At 49.4% G+C, this 12,050-nt stretch overlaps 7 protein-coding genes across 7 annotated transcripts; 3 read left to right on the forward strand and 4 right to left on the reverse strand.

The window, feature by feature from the left end:
• Positions 1 to 184: 184 nt before the first annotated feature.
• BDZ99DRAFT_518745 (uncharacterized protein) lies at positions 185 to 814 on the forward strand (the record flags this gene model as incomplete). The annotated part of the gene is made up of 1 exon (XM_033725330.1): positions 185 to 814. One exon carries the CDS (start codon positions 185 to 187, stop codon positions 812 to 814), a length of 630 nt encoding a protein of 209 aa, XP_033578438.1.
• Positions 815 to 1,574: 760 nt separating this feature from the next.
• BDZ99DRAFT_276087 (uncharacterized protein) lies at positions 1,575 to 2,816 on the reverse strand. Its single transcript, XM_033713946.1, has one exon. The coding sequence runs from the start codon at positions 2,669 to 2,671 to the stop codon at positions 1,946 to 1,948; it is 726 nt and encodes a 241-aa protein (XP_033578439.1). The 5' UTR covers positions 2,672 to 2,816; the 3' UTR covers positions 1,575 to 1,945.
• A 967-nt stretch (positions 2,817 to 3,783) lies between these two features.
• On the reverse strand, positions 3,784 to 4,209 carry BDZ99DRAFT_384695 (uncharacterized protein; the record flags this gene model as incomplete). The annotated part of the gene is made up of 1 exon (XM_033715392.1): positions 3,784 to 4,209. One exon carries the CDS (start codon positions 4,207 to 4,209, stop codon positions 3,784 to 3,786), a length of 426 nt encoding a protein of 141 aa, XP_033578440.1.
• A 1,600-nt stretch (positions 4,210 to 5,809) lies between these two features.
• On the forward strand, positions 5,810 to 6,184 carry BDZ99DRAFT_345040 (phosphatases II; the record flags this gene model as incomplete). The annotated part of the gene is made up of 1 exon (XM_033714427.1): positions 5,810 to 6,184. A coding segment is annotated over one exon (375 nt), but the record flags the coding sequence as incomplete, so codon positions are not given.
• Positions 6,185 to 6,319: 135 nt separating this feature from the next.
• On the reverse strand, positions 6,320 to 7,306 carry BDZ99DRAFT_461544 (uncharacterized protein; the record flags this gene model as incomplete). The annotated part of the gene is made up of 2 exons (XM_033719639.1): positions 6,972 to 7,306; positions 6,320 to 6,904 (listed from the first exon to the last, which is right to left on the reverse strand). A coding segment is annotated over exon 2 (217 nt), but the record flags the coding sequence as incomplete, so codon positions are not given.
• A 577-nt stretch (positions 7,307 to 7,883) lies between these two features.
• Positions 7,884 to 9,059, forward strand: BDZ99DRAFT_497233 (uncharacterized protein; the record flags this gene model as incomplete). The annotated part of the gene is made up of 2 exons (XM_033723502.1): positions 7,884 to 8,076; positions 8,124 to 9,059. Exons 1-2 carry the CDS (start codon positions 7,966 to 7,968, stop codon positions 9,057 to 9,059), a joined length of 1,047 nt encoding a protein of 348 aa, XP_033578443.1. The 5' UTR covers positions 7,884 to 7,965.
• A 1,447-nt stretch (positions 9,060 to 10,506) lies between these two features.
• On the reverse strand, positions 10,507 to 10,764 carry BDZ99DRAFT_354565 (uncharacterized protein; the record flags this gene model as incomplete). The annotated part of the gene is made up of 1 exon (XM_033714583.1): positions 10,507 to 10,764. A coding segment is annotated over one exon (258 nt), but the record flags the coding sequence as incomplete, so codon positions are not given.
• Between the last annotated feature and the right edge of the window lie 1,286 nt (positions 10,765 to 12,050).

Consider the following 12,050-nt stretch of genomic DNA (forward strand, 5'->3'; position numbering starts at 1 on the left):
ATACTTCTTGAGGATCTCGAAATCTGTGGCTCTTGGCCTCCATCGGAGCGGCTCCCGAAAAAGGGTGAATTGGCGCACGCCAGTGTTATTGAGAAGCTCCCTCAACAAAAGTTATTCCATCACCTACAACATCCGCTATCCGCTTCCACCGCGCGACCTTCACTCCCATTCTCTACACGCCAGGATGGAGGCGTCGGCCACGGAGCGCACCCTCGGAGTCACCGAGCTCCTCGAGCTCGTCCTGCTAGAACTCCCGATTCGCGACATTTTCCAAGCTCAGCGAGTCTCTCAGCAGTGGAAGGCGGTCATCAGCAACTCCTCGCCACTTCGAAAAGCCATGTGGCTGACCCCGGTCGACTCCTCGTCCACTCAAGCCAAACACGACGAGGTCGAGCTTCCTACACACAGCCGACTGTATTCCCTAACCGACAAAAACCATCCCCGCGTCCTAGCCGCCAAGCACTTCAACCCGCTTCTGCCACTCGGGGAAGACAATTACCGGATCGAGCTCATGATGAAGGGTTGGCTGTCTGAATTTGTACGCGAGGAATTGGTTCTGGTTGTTCCGGATCCCACGGAGTGGAAGCACTCTTTCAGTCTAGTTGCTTCCAAAGGAGAGGACAAGGCAGCCTGGGAGGACATGCAAGTTTTCAGCCCGCCAATCACGCGCTTTGAGATCCACATCGTCGACACGAAGAAGGGAACAGTATATGTGCACAACATGCCAAAGTTGTACAATGAAAACGGCATCCGGATGGGAGAGATGATGAAGCAGCTGTACGTGGTCCTGAAGAAACTTGAACATGTTTTGTGAGGGAAGCATAGCCGGGGGGAGTGAAGCATATGACATGGCTCGATGCTGTTGCGAGTAGTAGCCAAGCCAAGCCAGTTGGAAGGTAGCGTAAGCCCTACTGTCTAAAGTCTATATTTGTTCGGATTGCCAACGACTCATACTCTAAGGCAGTGATATGTGCCCAGAAGTTTGGAAAACTGGTGTACATCGTGAAATAGCCTTTTCAACGCCCCAATGTGCACTCAAGCAATTTCCTTGTCCCGTACAGGGAACTGAACTGCTCATGCTCCATCCTGAGCCGTGGCTGTGCTGGGTGGGCGCATCCTGAGCCGAGACTGAGCAGCTCGTTATCGTTTTCATTTCTAGACTCTGTTGCAATTTCTGCAATTCGCTGAAGTGTCCCAGCAGCATTAAAGAAGTATGGGATGATTGCCTAAATTAAAACGATTATTTAGATCGTCCATGCCGCTTCGCTCAAGCAGGCCTGCACCAGAGGAAGTCCGGAACCGCCGATATTGATATCCAAAAACTATGATTACTCCAAATCCAGACCATCAATCCCTCCAAACATTCCATTGTAAGAATCGGGCACAGCTAATGCCGCTGCTCTGAAACTTCATGGATTAAGGTTCTCTCGTCCAAATCCACTTAGCAATACAGACATCCATCCCGGGGCGACTACCAGTTCGCCTCTGCATTCGCCGAGGGACACAATCAATCAGAATCGGTCGCTACTAGAACTAGATCATCCACAATCACCTGTCCATACGGTTCATCAAAAGTTGAAGCAGGGTCTGCTTTACAATGGAATGCAAGAGCTACGAACGGATTGGGGATCGGTGGACTGAGCAGTGCAGAGTAAAAGTGATAACCAGAGGCAATAGGCGCAAGCTGGAGTTGCGAGAATACGCCGGTCTGGATTGATCCCCCAGTAGCCGGAAATTGGACGTCCCCCATGAACGCCTCAAGGTAATAGGTCGATGCTGGTCCAGTAATGACATGCTGCAAATCTACCCAGAAAGAGAAGTTGTAGTAGTTCCCAGGCATCAGGCCGGAGACCTGTTGCACCAGTCCAGTATAAGCGGGATACGACGCACCGAGCAGGCTGCGAGCCAAGCTGTTAGCATGTATAAATATGACAGCGTCAACAACTTACACGCATTCCTTTCCACCATGACAGCCACCCTCACCAAATTCAAAATCGCCATTCTTCAGCACATTGTCTTTTGGCGGACACTCGGTGATACTGGTGTCATCCACATATATGGTCGCTGAGATGACCCCCTGAAGTGGCTCCGCAAAATCCGCAATGGTTTGACTGAACAGCTGTCCAGGAAACGAAACGCTGACTTTGGTCGTGTCATCAATCTCTACCACGCAAACAGCCTCCGCCAAAGCTTGGCCGAAAACCTTGAACGACTTTTGCAGTCTCTGAAGATCTTCTAAAAACGTTTTCGCAAAGCTCATAGAGTCACTGAGGAGAGTAAGGGCCGCGTACGCCTCAGGAACAAACTCTACAGCAAGAAAGCCTTCAACAACGACTAAAGCAATAGTAGCGTCAATAGGGGCTGTAAGTACGGCAGCTCCTATGAGTCCTATAAGAGTAAGAACTTTGCTCCCTTGGTCAGTGGCGTCATATAACAAGAAATCGGTGAAGGCTTTGAAGTCGTCCTGCATGATTTCCTCACATAGTGATTGCTGGTCGGCTGGCGGAAGATATTTGCAAGACGCACGGTACTGGCCATTACCGTTGTCCGTCAAAGGGCAAGGAAATATATCGAACGTAAGACTCGGTGAGAAATCCGAGGTTCCATCTCCACATTGATTTATGATTGTCAGTTCGACTGGAGCAACTTGGACGGATCTTTTCTTGCTCATGTGCCGTTCGTTAATACGGCTACGTTTGTTCAAAGTTGTGGTATTAGAAGTCGTAGCTCCAGGCGCGCTAACAATAACTTCGATAGAGCAATTGGGATTGAAGAAGTGGACCTCCGTCTTGGTAAAGAGAATCACTGTTCCATTCGGTTCTTGGATTGCCACGCTGTTTGGGTCAGAAATATCGAGAAGCACATTGCCAATATCGCTCTGGAGGCCGAGAAAATCCGCAAAAGTGCCATCGGGGTTTTGAAAAAGTGTAAAGGGTCAGTGATGTTGATGTTTACGTTGGAATCAATCAGATATGGTTTTCATTGAGGCGAGTGACGCTGGTGCTGGGAACGAAGGACATGCCGTCGGTGTTTGTGTTGCGATGCTAACTGAAGGTAATCTCGAACTTGTTGAGCTTGTACCGTTGAAAGCCAATGTACTGGAGGACGGAGTTTGCGAGATTGAAGAAGCAGAGATGCTTGTAGGGATAATAGAGATTGGAGTACCAGAGAGCGAAGTTGATATGGTCGAAGAATCGTACGTAGTTGAATTGCTTAACACAGTAGAACTCGTATTGCTAAGAGAGAGCTTTGTGTAACCAAGGACGTATCCGTATGAGTCGAGGGAGATCCTGTTGATCTGCTGGTGGATGCCGATTTCCATAAAGACCTTGAAGAGATGCTTTCCATGCTGCTCGTATAAGTTGAAGACGTAGTACTGTAGGAGGAAGTGAGCACCGATGCAGCAGTTGATGAAGTCGAGCTACTGCTGAGATAATCCGAACCGGTATCCGAGGACATGATGGACAATGTACTGCTGAAAAAATGCCGTGCTAGATAAGCTGGAACTCAGAAGAGTCGAACAAAGTGTGCTGCTCGTACTGGAGGCACCAACATCCGAACCGAACTGTCTCCAGAGTACGTGGACGACTTAGCCGGAGTAAAAGACTGGATCTTGGATGTACTGGTTGTAGACGTATACACGTTTCTATTACTTGATTGTAATGGGCAGTTCTTGGAAGTCGTCGAGCCCGAGGTTCGAGTTGCTGTAGACGCAATGGATTTTGTCGAGATGGAAGAAGAACGAGCCCGAGAAGAACTCGAGGATGCTTTCGGGCTACAATCTCAAAATTGAGACCGACAGCCATTTCCATAATATGCCTTGGAAGATCCACAGTAGCCATGCTCAGAACAGCATGAGCCCCATCGGGCGCCTTTGCAAGTATAGGCACTCAATCCTCCACATTTTCCATTTGGCGACAACTTCGACGACGGCTCTTTGAAGCATTCCCCGTAGCTCGACTGGCATTTTGCTTTGCAGTATGCGCCCGATGATCCACAGTATCCCAATTCCGAGCAGCAGCATCCAAAAACGGAACCAGTGCAGACCCGGTCATTAATCCGTCCGCAACGACCGTCACGGCTTATTTTCGGACCTGATTTACTGATGCGCCGTAGGTCTAGTCGACTTGGAGATCGAGATTCCCCTGAAAGATTGGATCCCGTTGCAGCAATTGCGCCTGTAAAGAGAAGTAGCCAACATAAAAGCATTTTTTAGCAAAAGAAGGTAGCCGGACTGAACAAATGTGATATATAACAAAAGTATGGACCAAACAATGATATTATGATGACTGTTGGTTTGCCAGCTCGGAGAAGTGGCAGAACTCTGTCTTTCCAACTGAGGGGTGAGCAGGACCATTTAGCTACCAAGGAAATCAAGACGCTGCCCAGGCGCGTTACGCCAGCTAGTAATCCAGAGCAATCCGTAACCCTCCATAATGGAAGACTTCAAACCAATCAGAGAACAATACACCAGAGCTTCATCACCATCTGGTACTTATACGAATGCGAAGGCTTGGGGAGTGTTCGCTTGGAACGAAGTATCGTTCAGCCACCAATACCATACCGATGCCAACCTGAACGAATATCCGTTTAGATCATCAAAAGTCTGATCTACAGACCCTAGCCCACACGATTGCTCAACTGGATCCCTGTGGTCAATTCAAGGGATTTAATACGAGTATGCCAGAATGTCTTAGTAACAGAACTCCTGTACGGATGCGCTTGTATTGAGGAGAATTGAAGTTCTACTTGTTGACCCTGAAGCATAATGGACGACCTTAAAAGCTCAGATCTTTTGTTCCTGGTGGCTTAATGGGGCGGTATGGGCTGAAAGCTGAATTCAAACGTCGTACCATCGTGGAAATCTTAACATGAAATACCAAACATAGGAGGTTCTGGAGCTAAGTAGACTTGAGCTGAGGAGACTTGAGCTGAGGAGGCTTGAGCTGAGGAGGCTTAGGCCATGTATTGGTATCTAAGGTCAAGCTTCCACCTTCAGGTTTATATCGACCGTCATTGCCTTGTTTCACCAAGGCTGGCAGCGTTATTGTCCTGAGAAAGCTTTGACAGAATCATGCTCCAGCTCCAGTCCTGCTGTTTGGTGAGTCCCTCATACTCATCAAGCTCATGAGCTGTATATGAGTAATTTCGTATGGTCTGTCAAGCTGGAATGACTATGCTCACTGCTAAAGTAATTAGATAATTAACACACAGCTGAAATCTCTTTTGGTTGTTGGAAGGGAATTTGAAGCGCCGAGGAAGTGGTTGCGGCCGAATCCACGCGACACTGCGAGGCAAAGGTTCAGCTGAAGTAGAATACGAAATCAAATGACCACAACTTTAAAACGCAGCTGCCACCGACCCCCGTGCAGGGCTCAGGGTGAAGACAAGGTGTAACTGGTGATACAATCTGATTTATGGAAACACAGACTACTATTTCGGTCTTCGAACGCACTTCAACCAAGTAGGACTACATCAGAAATGTGGGAAGGCTGGTACTTCATTCATAATGGCCGTGTATCTGACAAGAACTGTAGTTTTTGATGTGGCAAAAGTCTTAGATTCGGGTCGCTCTCCTGCTCAGTGTACCAGTTCTTGACATGGTTGGTGAGTTGGTCGGTTCTGGATTTTTGAGGCGATTTAATGAGCGTGGATATACCAGCTAGCGAGATGGCCTTGTCTAGCATTGACGCGATCGCCGCGGATGAGGACATCGCGGGCCTGTATATATCTGAGTACCGCCACCCTGCCCCATCCACCGACCAACATTAAAAGCAGCAGTATCACCATTCCTCGTTCATCGGATCTCCTCGTCAAACATGGCATCACGCACGTCATGAGTCTAGTTAGTGAACGCGACTGCCCGAAGATGGCCGCGGAGTTAGGCATTGAGCACCTCCACATTGCGATCGATGACAACCCTTACGAAGACCTGCTCATGTGCCTAGAAGGCTTGAATGGATGGATTGAAAATGCCCTCAGTTCCGGCGCTGGAAAACACGTCGTCTTGGTTCATTGCCTGCAAGGCCAGTCCCGCAGCGGCGCCGTAGTCGTCGCGTACCTCATGCGTGCACTCTCGTTCGACTACGACGCTGCACTTTCGCTCGCCAGGAAGTACCGCGCTGCGATTGCGCCGAATCTGGGGTTCGCGGATCAGCTCCGTTTGTGGCAGGAGTTGCAGTATTCTATCTTCACTAGTGTTCGCAGCGGGGAGGACCAGGGGAGGGAGATGAAGGCCGAGTACAAGGCCTGGAAGGATGGTAGGGGGTTATTGCTGAGCAAACCACAGGAGGAGAAGAGTAGGGCGCTGATGAAGCAGGTAGCGAGTATGGCTGCGTCGTTTTCGGCGAGGAATTCTGGGGTTCAAAGGAGCACTGATGCGAATGAGGAATAAGCAGAACCATTGCTCCGATTCCTAATTTGTTAACATTTCTGGAACTCTGCTGTAGAATATTCGTGGCCCGGCCAGCGGCGATCTTAAATCCAGCTGATGTGGAGCACTCAGTAAAGTAGGAGAAATGGATGTATTAACCGCATAGACATGATCAATCATCTCTCGATTCGACATCAGCTCTGCCGCTATCCTGGATTGCCAAAACATCTCCCCAACTAGACTAGCCAATCTCCCTGCCGCTTTTCAGTTGACATACCTACGGGGTCCAACTCAATATCCACTTTGCTCCTTCCTCCCGCTGCCATCACTAACTCCATCTCCATCTCCATCTCCATCCTTCTTCTTTTCGGCTGACGACGCACAGCAGCATCTTTGATAGCATCAGCATCACCCCTCAGCTTCTCAAAGAATGCCTTGATGCCCTCCGCACCAACCATCTGGCCACTCTCCGCGAATGGCTGCAAGAAGGCTTTGACCTTGTCTTGAGACGGGCGTAGACCATTCGGCCTTCTGTAAAACACATAATACGTCAGTAATTGGAAATATAAAAGAACGGCTGTTCGGGAAGTGTGCTTACTGATAGTTTTCACGCGGTCCATATTATTGAAAACACGACCCCCCAATGTGCACCCAAGAAATTTCCTTTCCCGTTCAGGAAATTGAGCTGCTCGGGGTTCTTGTTCTTACCTCGGACGCCTTGGATGGGGCCGAGCCACGCCAAGCTCACCCATCTGTCGGGTTAAAATGACGTGCAATCCTTGGCCTTAGTGGTGATGAGATGCGTAGGATCATTCTGATCTGGGTTCGGTAGTATCCTTCTGGCTTAAAAAGGGAATTTTCTGACATATTGCAGTGCCTTCAAAGGTACATCGAAAGCGCAAAACTATTGAGCGGCTCGACGGTTCCTGAAAAATAGGTCACAGAACGGGTCGTCTTTTAAGAATCAAAAGGAAAAACTTTAGCGGCAGCTGACGCAAGTAATGCGATTCACCTTCTCTCACAGGGAGTGTTAATGCGGGGTTCGGAACAGGTTATACAGATCAGATAAATCTCCTGTCACCAGATCCTTCTGGAGCTACGTGCGGGGTCCTGCCGGATGCTGGCGGTCCATTTCCATGATGCGGTTCCGCTCCAAAAACTTTCGTATCCGTTGCCGAACTGTGCAATTTATGCCCTTCACGGTTTTGAAAATTAGCTACTATAGTCTTCACCCTTGTTGTTGCCTGACTGTAGATCGCCTAACTTATGGCCGGAAATCGACCCGGGGGACCCATCCAATTGGTTCGGGTAGGCCCGCGGATCATGAACCTATGTAGTCATTTTAAAGCTATGACCAGATGAATCTCCAGTTTCAACAGCTACTCTAGGAGAAGAATCATGTTGACCTCCGGCTCCGGACCATTGTAAGAACCGAATGATGTTGAGGAAGAGTGCACAAATTTTGTACTAGCTTTGAAGGTTGAGCGCTAAATCTTGAGAGAATCATCTTGAAACTATATAAACTAAAAGGAAAGATTTATTCTCAGTATACTGATGCCTGTCATTTCCTATACAACAGCTTGATTGAGATAATGAAACTGGGAAAATTTGTCGCAGCCCTTGCGGCGCTTTGTTTGGCTACAACATGTTCGGCGTTCAGACGTACAGTCCCTGATATTAGCCCTTTGGAGTACTCATACACTGTTAGTGCCCACTACCGACAGATTTTGCACCGACCTGATCTCCGCAGAAATATGCCGGCGGACCAACCATTCAGAAATACATCAGCTACACTGGCGACGGCATCAAGAGCTTCTGGATCGCCGCCTTCATCCATGCGGACAACAAGCACGACTACTGCGTCATCGGCCAGATGGCTAGCATCGGGAATGGGACACTCCAGACATACGCGAGCGTCATGGACATAACAGAGAAGACGTACTATGGCGAGACTTTTCACACAAAAGGTCAGATGTCCAACAACGCCACCGCCGGCGACTCTGGCCTCTTGCACATTTGGGCGACGACAGCGGACCAAATCTCGGAAATCAAGGCTGTCAGCACGATTCCGAAAGTCCCCTACGACTTCACACTTACCCCCAAAGGCCCTCTGCTCTACCAAGCTGGTGGTGGAGATTACCATTGGGGCCTCGGCACTGCGTGGGAGTTCGACGCGCCGGAGACTCAACTGACCGGCACGCTCACAATCGGCAACAAGAAAGTAAACATTGTCCCCGAAAAGTCCATGGCCTGGTTTGATTGGCAATGGGGTCCTGGCTTTGCCCCTGGCGGCTGGCATGGGGGTGCCATCCTGCTCGACAACGGCGTCAAAATCCTGCCCATGATTACCAACCCCTCGGACCTGTACACCCAAGTCTCGATTTCGACGATGGTGTTCCCGGACGGCCACCACGAGGTCTACCCCATAGACCCTGACCTCCATCCGCGGAACCCCTGGGTATCGAACGTTTCGGGCCTGACGTACTACAATGACTACCAGATCAACATCCCGGGAAAGAAGACGTCTCTGCATTCACATCTGTGGATGGAAGGGGGGGAGGCGACGGTTTTGGCTGATCCCTCGATAGCGAATTCGATTAATGATGCGTTTGCGATATTTACAGGCACCTTTGATGGAAAACCAGTGACTGGATGGGGTATTCAGGAGCGTAGGGTTGGTTCTTGAGTACCGACCCCCTGAAAACGTAGCTACCTTTCCCAACTTTCCGGCATTCGTAGTGCGCGACGCTGGCAGGCGGAGTTAGGCAGGTATGTTGGATGGTATATAGTGTGTGGGGAAGTGGAAGTAGAAGGCTATTCGTAGGCCGTTTGGAGAAATAAGAAGGGTTCAAAACTAATCCCGTACTTGAAACATACATGGAGATTGGAAGTGCTCTGAGCTGACGCCGCCAACATTCACGGTCCGAAGCTTCCGTCCTACAAAAGACGTTCAGAATGAGAAACTCTATCTAAATTGGGGATAGGTACGTACCAAATTTGAAACCGATAGTCCAGTACAATCTTCAGATAAGTGTAATGGTCTCATCTGCCGTCTCCTTCCACTTCTTGATACTCCGGATAGGACCAGTCCAGCCGCGTTGATACAAACCGACGCCACGAAAAACTCAAGGTTCGCAAGATCCGACTTCCTCCAAGACAAGAAATCCAAAAGAAGACTTTTCGTAATAACCAACGAGGAAAATCCATACAATTTTAAGGTGCGACTCCAAGCAATAATCTGGCTTCACCCCAAACAGTTGGCTAGATACCTTGGCGTCAAAGTAGATAAAGTCATCTTGAGAGTAATGCCACAGCGAAGCTTCAACCACTTTGCCTCGAAATTGGAGACAGCTCTGGCCATCTCTGGGATAGTTCCGATCGTCAATCGGAGAACTCTGATCGGGTTTCGAGAGCGCCCCGTATGCTTTAGCGGTTCTAAGATACAGACGATGATCGACAAGCTTTGGAAAGCAATCGGCATACGATGTGGGCTCTTGGTTTTCTTCAAAATCCCAATACCGATAATGAACGGAGGATTTAGCGCTTGCCCATGACCATGAGGGAGCGATATACTCGAACTGTCTCTCCACAGTCTTATCAACAGCCCAAAGCAGCGACGCATTTACCCAATCTAACCACAGCCCAGCAGCATATGGCTGTTGAGCGCCTAACCCAAAAAGCTTCGCCAGGCCAGAGATGGCAGGAAGCCTGTCCGTGTCGAACGTAAGTCTATGTTTAGTGTACCATTTGATAAGTCGAAACCATAGATATAGCCAGTTCCTATCGACCGCTATAACTCGAGTTTCGTCACGCGCCAGAGCAGAACTGATTAACTTCAGGTCCGGATTGTCGTAGATTCCTGAGCCCTCACTTGCATTCCAGGTCAGCGCAGAGGGTATTTCGCGTGTTCGGCAGATCCAGCGATTCTCAGTATTCTTGCTGTCAGGGAATGGTGAAAATCGTGAGCGTCGCTGGTTAGGCGCGTGATGATATAGCGTTGCAGCAGCTAACACGCGCTCCTGCAGTACCCATCCTCTCGATTCGAGTTGTCCACTGTAGAATTAGAGCCCCTCATCATCATAAAAGCGCCCTTCCGATACAAGTTCCTAATCTCGAGGACATGGCGAGGCATCTGCAATATTCATAACCGCATTCGAATAAACTCGGCCCATGAGCTCAGACTCTCGCACCCAATCTTTGGCACAGTCCTGCACGATACATAGAGCATCGATCCAAAGGTACCGGTACCCCAACTGTCGAGTAAGGATGACGGCTTCTTGAAAAACACGACTGAGGGAGTCGAATGGGATGTTCGAGCATCGCTGTTGCAGCGTCGCCTTGTCTGTCTGGATGAATTTCGCATCTCCCCAACGGTGACTCAGCGTCAAATACTTAAACGGCTTCTGCCTGTCATCTTGAAGGCCTCGGTTCTGTGTCTTCGGACTTCCTGTCCTGTCCGTTCCTGTATTCGGCCTAGAAGCCTTCGTGCCTCCAGTGCAGATGCGGCTGGCAATTAACTCCTCTTCTGTCGTCAAGCGGAGATCGCTCTGCAGCTCTTCAAACCCAGGATCGAGTACACGGGAAGGGATGAAGCTGCAGCCTCGAGTACGGTTGCAGCCGGCGTGATCGTCTGATTCAAGGCAGTCGCGTAAGCATTCGCGGACGAATCCGAGATCTTCCGAATTCAAAATCCTCAGCTTCTCAACGACCTCCATGGTAATGAGTGAGATGTGTTCCCTTGAAAGTGTCGGGATCGGAACTGGTGACTCGGAGAGGCTTTTGACACCTTTTGATCCTCAGCCTGATGGCGTTTTCAGCTACATGCAAAGGCCAAAGCGGAGACGTAGGCACCTGCATGAGGCTGAACTGACTCATGCGGCCTTATATACCTTGAGACATACCATTGAATTGAAAATAGTACACAGGAATAGCATTTTCTTCTCGACATGTTCAACACGTTGATGAACTGGAATGAGGCCTTCATGACTATATTTCATTTGGAAGAAAAAGGAAGACGAAATAATGACTAGACCTTTTTTACTATAGATATGACTTGATGCCAATACCTCTACTTCGACTCACCCAAGATGCTCACCCTCGTTTCGTGATTTGAATCTTGTTCATTGTGATGTAAAGATGCTGAAGAGAAATCTAGCCTAGACATCCTTGCATTAGCCCGTTATCACACGTGACCTCAACCCGACTCAGCTCTCCTTCACTGATTGGCCATCCCAGAATCCCGACAAAACACCTCCAAAACCAAGATACCACGGTAGACAGGCTTCAAGCACGGCCGCAAAGCATGATCACTGAGACAACCATGGTTGTTGCCTAGAAGCCAGGTGGCACACAATAACAAACCCTGGCCCACCGTCAACCACAGCACGACAGCCTCGTGCTGCGCGCCGCTACCATAGACAACACTCCAATAAAATAAAAAAAAAGAGAAATGGTATCCATCACCATCATCAAAAAAATCGTGTCGCGAAAAAGCGTAGCATTCCACGCGTAACGGGTGGCCAGCCCAGCGCGCAAGAAATCGCATGCCATCAGAAGGTTGTGCGGCGCGCGGGAGGGAGAGACTAATCTCAATCACAACCCCTCGCTAGAAACAAGGGCAAACGCAGCTGCAGAGCCCGCGCCGAAACCACCACCACCCTCTCCAAACAACCTGACC

The sequence above is a fragment of the Mytilinidion resinicola genome (assembly GCF_010093595.1).
Source record: "Mytilinidion resinicola strain CBS 304.34 unplaced genomic scaffold BDZ99scaffold_7, whole genome shotgun sequence".
Taxonomy (NCBI): Eukaryota; Fungi; Ascomycota; class Dothideomycetes; order Mytilinidiales; family Mytilinidiaceae; genus Mytilinidion; species Mytilinidion resinicola.